Consider the following 21335-nt stretch of genomic DNA (forward strand, 5'->3'; position numbering starts at 1 on the left):
CAACCCGACTCTCACACCCTCTCTCACTACATCCTCACTTGCCCTATGACCTCCTCCTGCAGGTCCCCAGCCGTTACCAACACCTTCCCTCCCTGACCAGATATCCCTCCTCCGAGTGACAGGCCTGGCACTTGATAGTATTAGGGACCTGCCACTCTTTGCCATAAACAGAGGAACTGTACCGGGAACTTCCCCCCACCCCCCCACACACACTCATCATTCTGTCACTTTATGTAACTTGCTGACAAAACCTATGACCCTTCAGGCTTTTACGCCCTTAATGCATGAGTCATAAAGGCAAGCATGAACTTAGCATGCTTCCCAGATGGGCACTGTAAACGCTACTGTGCTTCACCTTGCACAGGATGTGAGGGGGTGCCCAATAAACTAGCCCCCTCGGGGGGGGGGGAATCTAAAAAACAAATCTTTACAGTTGTGTGTTTTGTTGTTTGTGTTGTGTTCTGTTACTGTTGTTACTGCCTCGTGTGTTGTGACTTGTTACTCTCTGATGTGTTGTTACCCATTACTTCCTCGTGTGTTGCTTGTGACTTGCTCTTACAATATTATCTAGTGTGTTACAAATTGTTAGTATAGTGCCTTGTATGTCTGTATATTAGTATAGTGTCTTATGTCCGTATGTTAGTATAGTGTGTTGTAGGTCCGGTATTGTAATAAGTCACTATACTGTATGGAGTTTCTACTGTTAACCTTTACTGTACCATTAGAAACCATTATATCATATATTATCACGTTGATAGAAATTACCATTACAATGATTTTTATTTGCCTTCACGACATAATCCTGACTGTCTGTCCTCTTGTTTGACCTTATCCCAACCCATGTTCTGTCGCCTCCACCCACTGTCTTTCTAATACATATTTACCAACAACTTGTGATAATCCAAATGATATTGAATGTTGTGAGATAAATGTACAGTATATAACAGGTGTCACTAAGAGGGTTCAGGCTCTCACTTGGCTCAACCATATCAGTGTTGTTATTGTTCACTCTGTATCTGTATTTTTCCGGTTAAATAAACTGTTTGAATATCACTACTGTCTAAGGTGTTATATCTTGTTACAAAGCTACAAATATATTATAAAAAGTTATAATATTGCTTGGTGTAATCATGTTATAGTATTGTTTTTCTTTTAAGTCTTGTTTTTTTTTCACAACGCTCTGGTGTGTGTGGTGTTATTGTCAGGCGTCAGTATTGTCTTGAAAGTAGATCCCATACGCATGTTGTGTAGACTCTATAAGCAAGGAGGCAGCGTGGCCGACAATGCGTTCAACCTCCTTAGCTTACCAAACTTTACAAGCTAGGTATTTATTTACAGCTGGGTGAACTGGGAGTATTCCGGGACCGAACCAGCGTTATATCCTCGGCCTCTGAGCCTCATTTTTGTCTTGGCCGGCGACAAAAACATAACGTAGGACTTATCCCCTGAGGTCGCCATTTTGAAATTGAAGAAACCAATAAATAACACATCACTTACGGGATGCGCTTCAGGAGAAAATGTGAGGGAAGTGTTCAGGTCGTAAATAAATTCCCCTGGAGGCTGGTCACCCCACCCGCTCACGATCTTGCCGCCTTGACCCGGGTATTTTACTCTACTAATTTGGTTCCCAGCGGTGTGGGGGAGGTAGTGGCCTCTCCCTCACACTACACAGGAGGTGGGTGTGTGTGTACTGAGAGGCGATGCTGCGGCAGGACTCTGGGTGGCTGGACACCTGTATATGATGTGATGCTAGTTTATGGGGGATAGTGTGCTTGTTTTTTGTTTAACATCGTTGCTGCTTGGTATAACATAGGTTGTATTTTTCTTACTCTTTATTAGTGTATAAATATATTAATTGGAGGGAGTTGGCTTGTTTCTTTCTTAATGTCATGTATATACTCATCCATTTATTACTGGCAACTCCTTATTGTTATTAGTCAGGGAGAATTTAAGGAGGTATCTACGTTTCTTAATTTATTTCAGCAAAATAAGTGATATGAGGTTATGTCTTTTTCTCTTTTAAACTGCAGTAAATATACCGCGGGTGCTTCACTGTACACTCGCAAGATTAAAGAGAAATTACAAGCTTACCGCCCACACGGGGATATCTTGTCGCTCTTCCTATACCGTAGCGTAGATATTCTCTGTCACTGTTTTGATGACTTTTGCAAAACCTTTACCTACCATAACACATTTATACCCGGAGCTAACACTCCGTGGAACTCCGTTACAATTTTTTTTCTGTTATACAACATTTATCACGTCAAATGATACTGGTTCATGTAAGGTATCTTCAGCCAGGACGCACTCGGTAGATAATGTTGAGTCACACTGATCTCTCTCTATATACAAGTTCAGCGAGTACAGTAAATGAAGATCTGCAGACCTGGTGCCTTCCCCCCCCCCAATAAATTTAACCATGTTATACAATAGTTCTCCAGACAATATACATAAATTTACATTAATATAAACATATACTGTACACATTATTGTAGTCTGTGAGACCAATGTTCTCACATCATGAATGAGGTGTTTATAGGTGGTGAGAGGCGAAAATTAGTGTACACAGGAATCACAACATTAATGGAGCGAATGGGCCTGAAAATTACAGGTTTTCTTTGTGATGGGTCAGGACAGGTACACATAACACGAGTTAGTTTGACCCCAATGCCCTCTATCAACAAACTAGACATTTATATAAATATCTCTTCATATCTATGGCCGCAGATAATATACACTAGTTTCCGTATCATTATATTCTGCCAACAACAACAATATGGTCAACACGGGGAAGCCAGAAGCCGAGATATTATTCTATCATTACTATTATCCTTAATTATGAACCATTCTACGCTGATTAATGTGACCTGAACTGATGCATTAACAGGATGAGGTTAAGACTGAGAGTTAACCTTTAAGTCTTCCCCTACCACCCATGCTTCCGTTGTGCATGCTGAGAGAGCGAGTGTCATTTTCAACCAAAGATTTATTGGCACCAGAATCAAAACGCTGAGAGAGTAACCCACTTACACCGTTAATCCTTCAAGTCTGTGTTTACTCGTCAAATATACACAACTAACCAAGGTCTCCGAGTCTCATGTAAGCTAACTCAGCAGTGTTTAATAAAGCAACGGGGTCCTTGTCTGCTTTAAATATTTTAAATATTAAGGAATTTCATTCTATCAACATATTTTAGTTGTCGTCATCTCGGCAAGGAGCTCAGCTTGCACTGAGTGACTGTGTGCTTCCAGTGGTGTAAAATTATAATGTTGGTGACGTTTTCGTCATCTTGGGACAGATCAGATTGAAATAACATGTAACATTCAGACGCCTGACGGCGGGGATCCATTACAGTTCCTGACATGTTTCTCTTTACTTTAAGTTGCCATGGCTTTATCTGCGTACAGTCCGCCAGGCTTCCATTTGAGAACAATCTTAGTACACGTTACCATACTTGTCACGTCTTGGTGAGTAAACGTTGCCATCTATTCACCAGAGTGAAGTCACCAATTCCTCGATAAATCTGACAGGAATCTAAACCATTAACAGTAGTCTGTGAAATATTAAGAGAATATTGTACAGTACACACATCAATGCCACAACACGGAGAGCACGTGTACTCAACACCTACACACAGTTCTATCTCATAATTTGTTATCGTTGTTAGACTTGTGTATTACTGTACTAATATTGCTATTTGTATACACGATTAAAACCCTACAGTACGTTGTTGAAGCGCAGTCATAACATTATAACAACTTAACACCGTAGCCAAGTTCAGGTGACCTGGACGTAGGGCTCTGGGGGGTGGCACTGTTCACCATGTTCAGTCACATGAGCAGCCACAAGTATGTCTTGGGGCTCCACAGTTGTTAATTACAAAACCTCTGCAACAAAGCCTAGATTGATATTGGTCGATCGGAGTTGAAAGTTAAGTAAAAGTTTAAAAGAAGAAAGAAAATGTTATACTCGATAATTTTCCATCGGCTCACACACCTTGTCAGTGAGTTGAGAAATGGTTAGCCTCTTATCGGAGCTAAGACGTGCCCTGCTCTGGAAATGTGTAGAAGGCCTGTGGCTGTATCCGCATACACTTCTTGACAGTGTTTATGAGGACACAGGGAGATGTCGGAGGCTGGTGAGGCCTTCCCTTCAGGGTAGAGTTCGGGGTCAACCCACCAGTGTGTATTTTGGCGGGTTTTCTCAGCCACTGTCCGACTGGAGGGGCCCCGAGTTCTTTTTCCAGTGTTAGAAGGGGTGGGCTTCCGTCTGGTCCTCCATTGTGGAGAAACAAGTTTGGGAGGGTTACGTGAACTGTGTTGTCAAACTGACAGTGTCTCGTTGTTGTGCCGAGATAATTGATGAGTATTCCGTGGTTATGGACCGCCTCAACAATATTTAACAACTGGTGTGTAACTCTTAGGAAAGTTAAGTCACCCCGCGTCAGACTCGGTGTCTGAGTGAAATGTCTGGGTGTTTTCTGGGAGCTGTGACTCATGATTATGGAGGTGGGCTTCTTGCATGCTGCCACCACATGAGGCACACCCTCGAGTGCCCTTAGACACACAAGCCTTCCGCTTGGCCATGTTAGCGTTCTCGTTAAAGGTCTTTGAAAACCTTTATACATAAAGGATCATGATCCGAGAACACGTCTACATGGACAAGGTAAGTTTTAGAATACATTCCTGATGCTGTCATCCTCCCACGCATAAGACAAGGTTTCATTGACATTGGTAAAATCTGTATTTTTTCCAACTACTGTATCCTCTATCCTCTTCCCTGGGACTGCTCATTCATTTTATAACAAGTGGGGAGTTGACACCATGGAGGAATAGAGATATACCTCCATGGTTGACACCTGCAAAAACGCGGCAGCTGCCTAACCACCACTTTTCCCATTAGCAAATTAAATGTTGAGCGAGAAAAGGCAGGAACACCGCCACCCAACAAATGACCGTGACCGCGTAACAGTACGCGATGGACCACACGGTAACACCGGTGTGTGAACACCTCTTCCTACTCGAGCCGGTCCATCACCTCTTGGAGGTGCTCCCATTAGTTGACTCTCAATGATCTTGTAACAAAGACTTCCATCACCGGGACATTCTCCCGTATCGACTTAGACTTGTAGTTCCCCTCGTAACGGCTGACTATCGTGGGGTGGTGGGCGTCCTGTTTATTACGTTGTCGTATTTCGTTTTATTTGTCTTTTCGTATAATGAGTATCTAAAAGCAGTAAGACTGAGCCAAGAATGTGTTCACTGTTATAGAATGGTTAATGAAACAGTTGAACTTTATTATCTATATTTACAGCACAATATATCTTCCAACGTCATTTGTTTCTGGTGGTGTGTTGTGCTGTGTCATTCTGCTGCTCCAGTCATCTTGCTTGTTACGTAATGTTTCATGTGTTATATAATGTAGTCAAATTGTCGTTCAGTGTTGGGTCCAATGGATTTCAAGATAAACACCGCTACTCCTGTTGGTCTCGATAGGGTCGTCAAAAGCTTTCGTCCATTGTCATATTGTCTCGCACAAAATTGCAAAAATTCTTTATGAGGGAAAGTACACCGGGCAAACGGGCAAACATCATATCGGCAGGAAGAGGAAGTGTGTGTCTTGGTCCGTAATTATGGTATTTTGCGAGAGTGAGCTTAAGTCATGTACAGCAGGGGTCGGATTCTTCCAAGGTTTGTATGATGAAATTTTCCTTGTAACTGAAGATGTAAGAATGTACCTAATTGGTTTACTTAGGCCAAAGCACAAAACTAACATCCACAAATAACGTTAGCATCACCGTGAGACTTTACCTTAGCTTAATACATTTACTTAGCAAAAATTAAGGGGAATTAGCAGAGGAGTTTTTTCTAAATATTCATTTTTGTTATTTTTTTCCGTTTACCTGGTGCTAAGTTAACGTATTTAGTTAAGGTAGAACAGTTTATTTATGCCGTGATTTGTGTAGCTGCCGTACCCAAGTGTTGTGCTTTAGCTTTTAGGGCAACCAGTTCGGTGTGTTGTTACATAGAGGCACTCCACTTTACGCCACATGATGATTAAACACCTTTACCTAACTTCTTCAGGTAAAGTTCAGGTGTTTTATTTATCACGTGAAGAGAGCTGGGGTGCCTATTCTTCAGGTGATCCATTACATCTTTAGTTGCAAGGAACATTCAAAGTACGAGCTTTCGAGTGTCTGGTCCCACGTCTTCAGTCTTGGTAAAAGTTGAATCAGTGTTGTGTATTTGTTAGGGAATTTGAGTGTCCCTTAATATTTTAATATGTAAACAGTAACAAGCTACTAATAAAATGGTCCAGCCTGTGTCCTTTATCGTATTGCCGTCGTGTGTTGTACGGAACGGCAGGAACGGTACAGGGGCAGGCTGTTAGAGTAAGAGGGCCGTAAAGAGTAACCTGAGGACACGCTGTAAACATCAGGTACGAGATAAACATGGTCTTCATAAGGGAGTTCGACAGTTGTCTTTAAAGTATTCCGGATGGGCCAGGCTGTAGTGGAGGAGGGAAGGAGAGCCCCGGGAAGGAACTACAGGTATTGTTTTTAAAATTATTATATCATTTGTCATTGGTTTATGTAGCCTTCATACTAACAGTGTCATAAGGGCAAGATAAAACCCGGTCATGTTGGGATATCTTGTCAGTTGTTACCCTTGAGTAGCGGATTGTAGTAAGAGAACCGAGCGATTATTACAGGTAAAAATTGCACGGTGCTCGGCTCCCTTGGGGGGCTACAGCAGTGAGAGTAGTGGGGTGGGTGGCACTGTAAGGTCCAGGTGCCGTGAGTCAGGTGTGCTACAGGTATGTACTGATAGAGGTTGTGTGTTGTTGCAGGTGTAGTGATGGGGCACGATGAATGGGGAGCCGAACACCAACCCGCAAGTGCCCGTCACCACCCTCGCGGGCATCGCCAGCCTCACCGAGTGTAAGTACCGTGTAACACCCTCTCATTGTCACATGACACCCGTCTGTCACCATAACACGTCTAACATTGATATCACACAACACTACAGTCGGTCACTACACGTTGCTCCATGGTAGCATTACCACACAACATACTTGTCAGTTACTGATTCATTTGTCTTTATCACTGCCCAACATGTCCCTGTCACCACGTAACAAAACATGTTTTATTGCTACCTAAACAACACTTTCCCTGATGAAACAGCTGTCAGGGGAGCCACACCACTCCAGCTTTGTTAACGCACCATACAATTTTTCGTCTCAGTGATTTTTATACATAATACAGTCATTGTTTCCTCTTGTGTCCTGCTCTTACATTAGATAGCTGTCTCACATGTTAAATATTTGCCATTGTTTTCACAACACGTCATATACAGTAATACCATTATACCTAGCACAAATCCTTATCATGATCTTTATTGTTTTTCATCTCGAACGCTTAACAGTCTCCCTCCTTTGCGCCAAGACCACCCGCCTGTAGCTTTATTGTGGCATATCCTTACTCACCCGCTGAGCTGCTGCCCCCATTGTCAATTTTTCCCCTCCTAGTTGTGTTTTGTTTGGTAACAGTGGAATAAAGCCCCGTACCCCAGTGTGGGGTCCTTGCCAGTGACTGTTGGAGTAAGTACAATTCTTTGCTTCATTGTCGACCTGTTGTTGAGAAAACCATATTATTTGTCCTGATCATGACCCAATGTTGCTTTCTGCCAACACTTTTCCCTGTACGGCCTGCAGTATATCGATGTTGTATCCCGTCACCACCACTTTCTCCACGGTCCTGCAGTGCCTAGATGTTGTATCCCGTCACCACCACTTCCTCCACACCCTGTACGGCCTGCAGTGCCTAGATGTTGTATCCCGTCACCACCACTTCCTCCACGCCCTGCAATATCTCCATAACAGTAGTTGCTTATAACACCGCTTCTCTTTTTTCACCTTATCTAAATGTTTTGAAGTGCTGTAAACACACAACACTTTCATTGTTTGTTTATTAATTTGCGTATCTTCAGAAGTTTAGGTAGTTAAGTACCGTACAAGACTGGCATCACCTGTCTTGTTTATATTCTGAATGGTATATATTTTAAGATGTTAGAGCTCAAGTAATTATTGGTGTGTGTGTGTGTCGTGTGTGTGTGTGTGTTTTATGAAGTAATGAAACTGGTCATACTGTTTTGGACTCTACGGTCCACTGCGCATGAGGAGGGGAGAGAATATTGATTTTCATACGACCCACTCCAGTTTGTTTGACATACAGAGTCTGGTAGGCTTATCTGTATGCATCCATGGATTATCTGATTTGGTTATGAAGCTATTTGATTCATTTATATGTTCCTGTTAGTGGTGGGGGTCATAGTGTTGGACCTGATCATAATGTGAAGCTTTGTAGTGTCCAATCTACAGTTTTATACGAAACATCTCGAACGTGGCACAAACATTCTGGGTTGGGGTGATGTGCACCTTGCAATACGGTCATGTTAGGGTATTTTTATCTTTGGTTATCGTCTTTGCAACTGGAGAGTTTTGGTCGACATGTATATGGGTCCCTCACTTGTAATTATTTCTCCTCACACTTTTTCTAGGAATATTTTGAGACTTGGGATAAAGAGCTTAAGGGGGTTGTAGATGTAGGCGCTGTAATAGTGGGTCATGTTGAAGAATATTTTTTTTTTACCTTAAGGTCTTTGAACATAACGATAAACACTGTATTAGGAATATCTAGAATGTGCGTACGTGCGTGTTCTTGCGTGCGCGCGCGTGATTGTATGTATGTTTAAACATGACGTTTTGTGTCCGGTTTGTTCAAGGTCAGTGATTATCCTTGTAAGGAAAAACGGAAGCAATTCATGGAAACGGATGTTATAGTTGTGAGCAACATTCTTGTTTTTATGGGCCCGCAGGAGGGAGTCTTTAAATACAACTCGTGTTCTTACGTCCGGCTGTACCTGCTGTTTCATAGTACACGAGAAAAGAAAAGAAGAAATATTAGAATTAAAATAAAGTAACTTGGTTATCTTCACCCTCACGTAGTATATTATTGAGTGTTACATAACAGTACATATCCCGTCAGTATGTGGGTAGGTGGACCCTGGTCAGCATTGTACAGTATCATGTTGCAGTTCAAAAGATACAGAGTGGTTCATAAAATTACCACGTTAGTATGGGGGGGGGGCATTGGACACTTTATTGTATTAATACTTATTTGCTATTATATAGATGTAGGTTGAGAACAAAACTTGAATTGTTATATAAAGGTTTATTTTCACTGACCATTTGACAGTTTCAATTAGTATTACGTAAAAAAGTGTTTCCCGCATTCACAGTATAGCGGTGAAATTTTCCGAACCATAGTGTATTATACCTATTATGCATTTAGTTTTTATTCAGTTCATATTTCATGTATTTCCTTTTTATTATTGGGTCAACATTATGGGCAGGTGTAAAAACAATTCACACGGTCACATAAAACATTTTTAAGGCCGGAGACAGGAAGCTTTCTATAGTCTTTTATTCTTAATCAGGAAAAAAAATAATTGGCTTTAGTGCACAACGGATGGGGCGGCGTGTAATTTACCCCAGTTGATGGGTAGGCGTGAGAAATGGGCGTAAGTGAGGACGTGCGTTGGCGGTCTTTGAGTCGGGTCTGTTTGTTACACCAGCTTGATGTAAACAAACCAATGTCGATCTTCCTCCCGTGACGTCATTTGGATTCATATCTGTGTGACCTTGGGGGAAGTTTGGCGCTGTTTATTGACTTAGGATTGCCTGACCTGCCCTTCCCCACTTTAATTTAATCTAAACCTAACCTAAACTACCCCACCCTAGTTTAAACCTACTCCCCCCAGATAGTATTAGGGTTAATTTAATCTCATCTAAACCTAACTTAAATTACCCTACCTTAACTTAAACCTAACATCCCCCCCCCTCCAATCCAAAGCATTAGGGTGTTTAATCATCCGGTGAAATAGGCTGGGTGTGTCTAATCTTTAGGTGATCAAATATTTACATTCTCACAAGCAGCTTTGGGCATTTTGGTGCAGGTTAGAGAGAGAGAGAGAGAGAGAGAGAGAGAGAGAGAGAGAGAGAGAGAGAGAGAGAGAGAGAGAGAGAGAGAGAGAGAGAGAGAGAGAGAGAGAGAGAGAGAGAGAGAGAGAGAGAGAGAGAGAGAGAGAGAGAGAGAGAGAGAGAGAGAGAGAGAGAGAGAGAGAGAGAGAGAGAGAGAGAGAGAGAGAGAGAGAGAGAGAGAGAGAGAGAGAGAGAGAGAGAGAGAGAGAGAGAGAGAGAGAGAGAGAGATATATGTGGGTGAACTAGGGTGAGTGGTGTGATGTGGGTGAGAATAGGATGTAGGCGTGAGTGAGGGGGGTGCTGGGGCGGTGTGGACGGCTGGTATACAGATAGTGTATTGATACATTAATCTGATCAGAGGTATTAAGTATAATTGGCCCCTGCTGGACTAATAAGATATACACAACAGTTGGGTTGTAAAGAAGAAGCTATTTTACGGATCTCATGAAGACTAACTAGGCACGTGGAATGATTAAAACACCCAAACGTAAATCTCCAGGGTTTGGTTAGGTTAGCTGGTTTTCCTAATCTTCTTGAGATTCTATTATTCTCTGAAATAATTACGTTATACACCCCTCTGTGTTGTTACTGTGTAGTGTGTAAAAAAAAAAAGAAGCTCGACTCGCTTTACGCTGGCTATGATGAATTAACGACTGTACGCACTTGGAAAATACAGCAATGTTGGGTACACAATTATTTACAAGCGAAAGTCATTAGCAAAAAATAAAGTAACGTAAGTGGAACCTCAAGTACAACACCCTGACCTTGAGACGGTCAAGTTAACAGAAAAAATTATCATGGAGAGTTGTTGATATTTTCAAGGAGGAATTTTTGTTTTTATTATTTATTGGGCACTCCCCTACATCCTTGTGTAAGGTGAAGCGCAGAAGCGTTTACAGTGCCCAACAGGGAAGCATGCTAAGTTCATGCTTGCCTTTGTCTCATGAGTTAAGGGCGTAGAAGCCTGAAGAGTCAGTGGTTAATGTCATGAAGTTACTGGAAGCTCCAACAACTTGTCCCTGAATACGAATTCGCAACTTTCGATTAACAACAGGTACCTACTTTACTGCTAGGTGAACAGAGACCAATTGGGGCTAGGAAGTATGTCCAAACAACTTCCACCGGCCTGGGAATCGAACCCGTGACATCTCGCTTGCGAAGGCAATTTGTTGGGGTTGTTAAGAGGATATGTTGTGCGTCAGTGTATCGTCACCTGTCTTATTTTACCTGGAAGCTTGCTGAGAGACAAAGCTGCGGGGGCAGAGAAGAGTTTCACCCACTCAATAAATTATACACTACTGTGGGAACCTGGTGGTGTATACTCCCAGGTTGACCAACAACCATGACTGTCTTTTCTCTTTCCGAATCTCTCACCTTCATTAACAGTACGAGAGAGACGCACACTTGTACAGCAGCCAGCCGTAGGTTAAGACTGGTGGTTTTGTAATATAATCGAATAATAAGAAAAAAAATGTAAATTAATGGAATTCGAGTTTCGGGGTTGGTGAAAGCGGGTGGCTGTGTGCGTTGGTGAACCTGGGTAGGAAAAACTAGTGTAGCGGAGGGGGGTAATAATGCGAATAATGCCATAATGATATGTTTGGGCGATGTAATTCTGACGGCGCTACAGGGATGGTGGGAGGGAGGGTCTTATAATACACGCTGGTGCTGGGGCAGACTACCTCCACCACACACACACACAGAGGGGGAGGAGTACCGTAATCCACAGTAAGAAACACGTGGTGGTGTGGAGTGTGTTGGTAACAATGGTCGTGGCACCTTCACCCCAGGTCATGCAGCAGTGGCACACGAGACTTGAGGTTCATGGAACAGAGTATTGTGTCCCTAGATGTCACGTATACTGGGGACGTAGAGGCATGTGTACCTCAGATCATAACCACGGTAATATTAATGTTGCGAGGTATGTTTACACTGGTAACTTTTATTTTAGAGTGGACAATCAGTTGGCCTGTGCAACGGCAGTCGAGCTGATGCACCCGGTGCTCAGTGTGTGTGTTGGCATTAGGAATGTTGTGTTTTTGAAACAAAATAAAACACACACACACACACAGATAATAAACTAGCATCGGTTGACATGTAATGGCAGCAACACAGAACACTATACAACTAGTTGATGTGGTCACCAGCTTTACAGATGGAGTTAGGTCTCAGCCATATCCACACAAGAAGTTTCCATTATCTGGACTACTGAATTGTTGTCACAACATGAAACAGTTAGACGTAAACCTGTGCCTGCGTCGTGCGGATGTCTGTGTCAACATATTAAAAATTTTAATTGCACGAAAGAGTACTCCTCTAACATAGTAGGAATATTCTTTTGGGAAAATTTTCAGGAAGGATTGTGTTTTATATGATCTTAGACCGACGAAATTATTGAACATATCACGGTCTCGTTGAGCAAATTATTTTAGTGGTGCACTTGTTACTAGGGTGAAGACAATTCTTAAGGATGGTTTGATCCCCGTATTTAAACTTATTGTCCGCACCAAATTAAACTTGTGTTCTCATAATGTTAAACATTGTCCTTGGTAAATGTCCAGGGTGTGAAAGACGATATTTACGTACAATTGTGAGGACTGGGTCCTCGTCTACACTTGGATCCCAGCCGCTCCACTCACCGATGACTCACTGGGAGGAGCCTACATTCACTAACTGAACAGATCTTTCCTGCATTGTCTCTTAATTTATCACAATCACTGGGGCTGAGTGTGTTCATTGAAGCTTTGTGTACTTCTTTATCATTAGTAATTGATTTTCCTTGTAAGTCATCTGTTATTCTTCAGTGGTAGCCTCTGGAGTAGATTCGAATGTTGCGTGGACGTATCCTCGACGCTTCGATTCAAGCTGAATCTCCCTTGGATTCGCGCTGGTTTTATACCACAGTTGTCGGCCAGCAATAGGCAACTCACTGCGGGAGGAAGGGATGCCACACGTCGCAACGTAGGTGAGGGGGAAGGGGAGTTGGTGGGGTGGGGTCAGAGAGGGGGGGGGATATTAGCGGCGCACTTGTATTGGAGAGACGTTGGGATGTGGGTCATCACGTGACGCTGAACAGCTGATCCGTTCCACTCCTTCAGTAAGGCTGGCGCGGAGAAATTAATATTGTACAACTCCCTTAGGAGGTTAAAGCTTAACATTGTTTTATTACGTTGTGTAGGTTGTCATAATGTTGTCCCGGTGATACGGTCTTCGAGGAACAGTGCAGTACTCAGGCGTTCGTTCGAAAAGAACTAAAAACTGTGCCAATTACAGTTAATCTGAATTAAAACACTAACGCCCGTATTATAAACATCTTCCCTTGAAGAGGGTCGTCGTGTTTCAACCCGAGTTTTAAACTAAAGGAGTCCTGAGGGACACTACAGTACTTAACGGGGTGGTGTGGCGGTAAAATTAACTAATTCCATTAAAATTTATTTATAATATTAGAATTAGTTCATTTTACCGCCACACCATCCCGTTAAGTACTGTCCTGCGGTATCCCTCAGGACTTATTTAGTTTAAAACTCGGTTTGAAACACGACGACCCTCTTCAAGGGAAGATGTTGTTTAATAATACGGGCGTAAGTGTTGGGTCAAGTTTTCCCTGAAGTCCATACTGTCCATTATAGCAACACAAGACGCCCTCATGCACATACTATTCCGCTGATGCATTATTCTTGTTGAGAGGTAATAATGTGTAGTGAATATACCATTTTTTACATACAGTAATTGTAGTCACTCAAAAAACTCTACTGGGGAGGTGGTGATGAATTTCAGAATGAACACTACGACACCTGTTGTCTCGGTAGAGTTGTCAAAATCCTTCGTCCGTTGTCATTTTCTCAACACACTTTTGTAAAGATAGTTTTTTGAGTGACTGAACACTGCTTTATTTGATACCCCGACATGTGGGAAGCAGTGTACTCACCTTTCTTCTGAATTACGGTACGTATTGAGTTGGGATATCCGTCAACAGGTTACCTGAATATTACCCTCTCCCTCAGCTTATTTTCGTCTGGAGAGGGAAGATAGCTATTCAAGTTAGTTGAATAGCCTTTGGTGTAGGTGCGCGTGTGTTTTAAAGAACATAAAAACACGTATTTCGGGCGTGTGGATGTGGGCTGCGTGTTAGTCGTGTGGGATAAATTCTTATGTTTATTTGAGATCAGCAAATGATATTATACCTGGCAGATCAGTTTATTTTACCTGGAATTTGATCACCATAATACTAACCTAACCTCCCTAGGTAGCGATAGGATGGTTAATCTTCAAGTGAAATAAAGCTTGGGGTGCTAATTCTCAGGTGTCCCTACCTGTCAAGCTCATAGAATACAATTACTCAAGGCAGAAGTATTCGTCAGGAAATAAATAGGACAGTTGATGAGGCTCCAGGGAAATTTATTAGGTGTGTTGAAGAAAAACTGATAAATCTTGAGACGTTTTCCTCTATTGTCTAAGTATTAATATTTCTTGTAATACCTACTATATTTACAGTAACTGCTTTTATTGTACCATCAAAACCGTTTTATCGGAAATTATCATGTTAATAGGTAAGAAATTACCATTGCAATAAACATATTTGCCAACAAGACATAATCCTGACAGCTCTGTCCTCTTGTTCAACCTTATTACCCATGTTGTACTGCTCCCCCATTGTACTTATGTTTTTCAATTCCTCTGTAATTTATGTATATACTTATAATATAAATAAAAAAAATAAACTAAAAAGTCATAATAAATAAATAAAATAAATAAATTTTTGTCATTTTCGGCCAAAAAATGGATTTTGTTCAAAATTTCAGTATAGGTACTCCTGAATGTGCTGCTTAAGGATCTGTTAACCAAAATTTGATATCTTGATTATAACTTGTTCAAATGGCTTTTAGAAAATGTTCAAATGATTTTTAGAATATTTTAATTACTTTTGCAATGCTAATTACTCGCCACTTATGGGTTTTCGAGGTCATTTCTTGGTGCTTGTGTATTATTCTGGATGTACTTAAATAGTTAGGCACATTAAATTTTAGTTCAGAGAGAAAAAGTATTTTTGGCCAAAACATTATGAGATGTTCTTAATACCACCATGCTATTGTACTATTCCAGATGTTACTAAATGTTACATAATACTTCCTTGAGATAAATGTATAGTATATATCAGGTTCCTAAAAGAGAGCCCAGGTTCTCAACTGGCTCAGCCATGTTAATATAGTTATTATTATCCACCCTGTATCTGTGTTTCTGGCTAAATAAACTGTTTCAATTTAATTAAATTCTCGCACAACACGTAAACCTCTCGCTGTCAACCAACACACATTCGGTTTCCCGTGCTTCCATTTTGGCGTCAATCAGTAACTTCTGGTGGCTGATGTAATATAGTTGTTAAACTCGGTTTATTAGCCTGGTATAATTAAAATCAAGACAAGTGTAGGGTAACCTAACCAAGCTAAGCGTAGCTGAGTTATACATTGTAGTATATCTTGAAATTTTAATTTTGGTGTCCCGAGGTAAAGTAGGCACCTGTGTTATGTACAAACGAAGCTGAGCAAACCACGTCATTCGCAGGATTTTTCCCCCACATATATGTAATGAGAGAGATTTGCTCTATTTAATGTACTGTACAGAAGAATGTAATACTAAGAAGGCCATTTTAACGGGTGGTCCTGCGGGCCTTGTAATGATCCAGGTGAGAACTTAAACAATATTATGTAACAATGCCTTTCATAGATGTTGAAGACAGTGGTGGAGGAAGAGTTTCTGCTGTTAGATATAAACAACTTGCGTACGAATAAGTAAAACTGTCTGATCGTTGAAAATGTGCGTATAAATATTGCCAGAGTTGTTGTTTACATGGTTGCTAATTTGTGTAGTGACTCATCTTTTCGATTTATTGTAACGTATAAACCGCAGAACGAGATGAGGTGTGTCGTGAGATATATACTGTACAGTATTCACCGTGTCATCGTACATTTGTCAGAGATGGAAATATTTTGAAACCGGATGTATGGTATATGACATAGGTAAAACACTGAGGTAGAGTGTATGAAAAAAAAAGAAGTGCCCTCCCAGATGCCCTCGTGGGTCGATTGTGTGTGTGTGGCTGAGTGAGTGTAGCTTGTCAGGACACTAGAACTATCTATAGAAAGAGGAAATCGATGAGATTCCTGTGAATTTTCATTGCTTAAAGGTTTCTGGTAAGATCGTTGTTCGAGGATTGTTTTGGTGGCTTTTTTATGCACCGAATCGTGAAGTGTCACAACGTTATACTCACCCTCGCAGATCACAGCAATTTATATAATATACATATACAGTATATACTAGGTCCCCGTGGCCTTGGAAGATCATGAAAAAATCCTGTCGTGATAAATGACCAGAAGTGGAAAAGTCGTTGAATTTTGTGTGAAGCAGCTGTTTGGCAGAGTGTCAGGATCACGGTTATGGCAGTCTTCCAGCAGCTGGTTGAGGTCTCTTATCTGGGTCTCAGTGGACATGATCACACCTGTTTCATTCTCATATTTAATAAACCTTAGGTATTTATTTATTATATTACGTAGCATTCTGGGAAGTGATCCCCAGGAACTAAAGCGAGTAAAAAACATTGGAATAATCAGGACTTCGAGGTGACAGGTAAACCACGCTCAAAGTTGAGGAACATAAAGAGTACTTGTGATTATGATCCAGTGGCTTAATACCACGCTAACCCATAACTGGTAATTGTGGTTAGAACCATGTGACTTAACTATAGTTGTGTGCGTGTGCTCTTTAAATACTTGGTGGTGGTTCATGACTGTGTGGGTAATGTATACTTGAATGAAGTGATGGTGGCCAAGTCCCAGATGCAAGTGTGTAGTAGTTACCTGGCACCTGTCCAGTTAACACACCCACACACCCCCCTGCCCTTTCATGTGTGTATATATTTATGGGTTGGTGCTATTTTGTCTTTCTGACCGACAAGCAATGTACAAATTAAAAGTATTATTTCATGAGTTAATAAAGAAAATACGGGGATGGACCATGGTTGGCTGTGAGGAGGAGGAAGAGGCGGAGGCTACATTGACAAGTTTATTTTATCGTGAGGAAACATCACAGTGGGGCTCAGATTTATTTAATGACTCAACAAGTAACCTATAGTGAGTCGGACATCTTTGCTCTCGCGTTTCAATGACATTTAATTTGTTCCACCCCTCCTCTCCTCTCCCACCTACAGTAGGTCCGTGTGCCCCCCGTGTTACCGACCCTGTATTATCCTCACCCTCTCTGTTTAACTCTCACTCGTTGTATCACTGCACAATGGCTGCACGTGTGAGGGTGTGGCCATGGAGCGAGCGGGAGAGTGAGTGAGTGAGTGAGTTCTGAATTTCCAGTTCTTTCTCTCTCGTCCTCCCTTTTCTTCTTTCTCAATAGTGTCCAGTGACTGTAAACTCGGCTTTTGGTAATTAAAACGAACAGTAAAACAAGGCTTATCCCTATCATACTGGTGGGCCGCTTAAACACATTGACACAGGTTAGTATTTCCCTGGCCACGGGGGGGTCGTCAAAACCTCGCTGGTGAATAAGACATTCATTCATTCATTACATCCTACCTACCTACACCTGGAAGCGTGCCAGCTGATCGCCGCCATCATGACGTTTATATTATATGACAATATTTCGTCCCATTCATTGGAGCCGTAGAAACTAAACAAATGAACGATCGTGTTGTATGGCTGGATGGGTTCATGAGAGATGCTGAGAAGAGGTTTTAACTACAGTAGGTCGTGACAATGTAAACCAGATGTGGTAGTGTTCGTTTGACAGTAGGCGCCTAGTTCAGTACAGATCGTAATAATAATAATAATATGATGATGAACAATTACGACTTATATTTGGTTCAGCATTTTTTTTTCATACGTCAATTACAATTTTTTTCACTTTAGTTCAATCAGTCCAAATTTGATATTTATAATATTGATACCGTGAATAAGCGTAATTTAATTTACATGTCACAATAATTTCCTCTTAAAATCGGTGAAACCCGCGGTCCAGCTCCATGGTATTAGTAATTGGTGTAGTCTCTTATAGTTGAAAATTTCACGTATGTAGTTATTAATGTCGGAGATGCGTTTTTCCTTTCACTTAATGTTTTGCTTGTTTCTTCTTAACTTTACTTTGAGAGAGAGAGAGAGAGAGGCGGGAAATGAAGGTCCTCTGGTGTTTATTACCGGAACAGTAATCAGTCTAATAGCTGTTATGAGCACAACAAACTAAATTAAGTCTGCTAACTAAATATATACAACTACCAGAATCGGGAGGCTCCACATTGTCTCACTGTTCAGTCCCCAATACTTCTTCCATCACTAGTTCATTAACGGTGTATGTAAGTTCCACCATGTTTTTCACTACATCGGTACAGCAAAGTATATTTTTTAGCATTAAACTTATTATTTTATAGTCTAATCATCACTACATATAACACCACCCATCATCACTATATAACACCACCCATCATCACTATATATAACACCATCCATCATCACTACATATAACACTATCCATCATCACTACATATAACACCATCCATCATCACTACATATAACACCATCCATCATCACTACATATAACACCATCCATCACTACATATAACACCATCCATCATCACTACATATAACACCATCGATCATCACTACATATAACACCATCCATCATCACTACATATAACACCATCCATCATCACTACATATAACACCATCCATCATCATTAACATCATCACTACACCATCATCTACATATAACACATCCATCATCACTACATATAACACCATCCATCATCACTACATATAACACCATCGATCATCACTACATATAACACCATCCATCACTACATATAACACCATCCACCATCACTACATATAACACCACCCACCATCACTACATATAACACCATCCATCATCACTACATATAACACCATCGATCATCACTACATATAACACCATCCATCAATACATATAACACCATCCATCATCACTACATATAACACCACCCACCATCACTACATATAACACCATCCATCATCACTACATATAACACCATCGATCATCACTACAGATCGGTAAAGTAGTTTCCGAGATTCTCGTGCGGACATACAGACAGACTTCTTTGTTTTATATATATAGATAATAGATGAATGATCGTCATACTCGATTCTGAGTGATAGTTGAGTACTGTAGTTGGAGTGAAGATGATGACAAAAATTCCAACACAACTTTGTTTCTATATGGTCAGTTTCTCCTTCCATATGATAAGCACTTTTATCACATTGAGTTAACGGTATTTACCCAAAATGGACGAATTCGAATTTCTCTTAGACGAGTACAACGAGTCTGTGAGACGAGGAACCAAGAGAGAAGCCTCGCCGTCCTCCTCCTCCAGCCCCAAGGCGATGAAGCTCCTCTTGGACGGCGAGTAACTCGAGGCCTTTAAAGTTCCCGTCACCACCACCACAATCCCCGTCACCACCACCACAATCCCCGTCACCACCACCATCCCCGCCACCACCACCTCCCCCGTCACCACAATCACCCTCACCAACCCCGTCACCACCACCTCCCCATCACCACCACCACTTCTCACCACCACCACCACCACCTCCCCACACCACCAATTCACCACACTGCTTTGTCCCACCGTCACCACCAACCCCCCGTCACCCCCACCCCCGTCACCCCACCCCCTGTCACCCCCACCCCGTCACCCACCCTGTCACCCACCAACCCAGTCACCAACACCCCCCACCACCCCGGTACCACCACCCCACCACCACCCTGTCATCAACACCCCCGGCACCCCGTCACCCCCACCACCCCGTCACCACCACACCCCGTCACCACCACCACCCCCGTCACCACCACCCACCACCACCACCACCACCCGTCACCCCCACCAACCCAGTCACCAACACCCCACCACCCCCGTCACCCACCCCACCACCACCAACCCAACCAACCCAGTCACCAACACCCCCACCACCCCCGTCACCACCAGCAGTCACCACCACCCCCGTCACCACCACCTGAACCAACCCAGTCACCAACACCCCACCACCCAGTCACCAACACCCCCACCACCCCCGTCACCACCACCTCATATCGCCATAGCCGTGAAGATCTTCCCCATTTGTTATGGAAAAACCTTCGTTTCCAAAAATATATCTGCAGCGACTTCCAGGGGATAGCAGATCATTACCACCTCATCTTAAACAATGGGAAGATCAGAGACGTGGTAGTGAAGAGACTCCGCACCGGTCAACCACTAACAGCTGAAGCCCGAATCCTAAAGAAGCTGGCTGGCGCCGGAGGTGCTCCACTAATGTACGGGGTCACAAATAAACCTTCTGCCCTGGTGATGGAGTTTTGTCCCGGGTTAACCATAACCAAGGCGGTACTAGAACTCGACAGAAAAGACCTACATCACGTCCACTACGCCGCCTTCTTAGCTATACGACACTTCCACCGCGCGGGATATTATCATAAAAACCTCAGCAGCGATAACATACTAGTAACCACAACACTCCCTTTCAAATGCCACATAATCAATGTCGCAGACGCCAAGAAGTTCACAGGCGATCGTGTCTTCGATCGAAAGATGCAATATCAAGATTATGGCTTTCTTGACCGTCTAAAGCGGATAATCGATCAGCGTTGAATAAACAAAATCTATATATAACCCTCATAAACCAATAAAACTCACAACAATATAAAGCGTTTATCTAAACCCTACACTGTTGCCTATCACCACTAAACTAATGACAACTCTGACCCAAAACACCACACACCGTCGGGTACCACTGCTACTTACTTATATTTCAAATTCCTTGATTATATTTTTTTCCAATTTTTCTGTTTACAAGGATACTCCATTAATGTATTATCCTGTTTTCTTTTTTTCTTTAATAAAACGTAACAACAAAGGAGAAAAACGAAAGAACAAAGACAAACACAATATTTTACTCTTCTTTTATTAACTCCAAAGGAGAGAGAGAAAGAGAAGACGAAAGAGGGGAGAGCAAGGTTTTCTCTCAGAGAGAGAGAGAGAGCATCTCATTCCCTTCTACATCTTTCATCTCTTCCTAATTTTCTTATGCTGTTCGACACCATCTATCACATAATTCGACATACAAGTGAATTTTATTCCTCTAGAATAATTTTTTTTTTTTACTCTTGAGGACAATTACTGTGTGACGTAAAAGAAGATGAACACCGTTACCTTCATTACTAACCTAACTTGACTTAACCTAACCTTGGCTCCTTGACCTTATTT

At 41.9% G+C, this 21335-nt stretch overlaps 1 protein-coding gene and 1 long non-coding RNA gene across 7 annotated transcripts in view; one reads left to right on the forward strand and one right to left on the reverse strand.

Annotated features, from left to right (window-relative positions):
- Positions 1 to 21335, forward strand: part of LOC121861783 (nipped-B-like protein) — a 116330-nt gene that overhangs the window by 34681 nt on the left and 60314 nt on the right. For 5 of the 6 annotated variants that reach the window (XM_042359684.1, XM_042359689.1, XM_042359688.1 and 2 more), the window contains exon 2: positions 6850 to 6940. The exons of the other annotated variant lie outside the window; for it this stretch is intronic. In XM_042359684.1, the coding sequence (XP_042215618.1) occupies positions 6868 to 6940 (73 nt within the window). In that variant the 5' untranslated portion in view covers positions 6850 to 6867. The remainder of the gene's footprint in view (positions 1 to 6849; positions 6941 to 21335) is intronic. 6 annotated transcript variants of the gene reach the window in all.
- On the reverse strand, positions 8745 to 12896 carry LOC121861784. The gene is made up of 2 exons (XR_006088091.1): positions 12682 to 12896; positions 8745 to 8924 (listed from the first exon to the last, which is right to left on the reverse strand). It is a non-coding gene; the product is annotated as an uncharacterized LOC121861784 (long non-coding RNA).

The sequence above is a fragment of the Homarus americanus genome, unplaced genomic scaffold (assembly GCF_018991925.1).
Source record: "Homarus americanus isolate GMGI-L3 unplaced genomic scaffold, GMGI_Hamer_2.0 scaffold8148, whole genome shotgun sequence".
Classification (NCBI taxonomy): Eukaryota; Metazoa; Arthropoda; class Malacostraca; order Decapoda; family Nephropidae; genus Homarus; species Homarus americanus.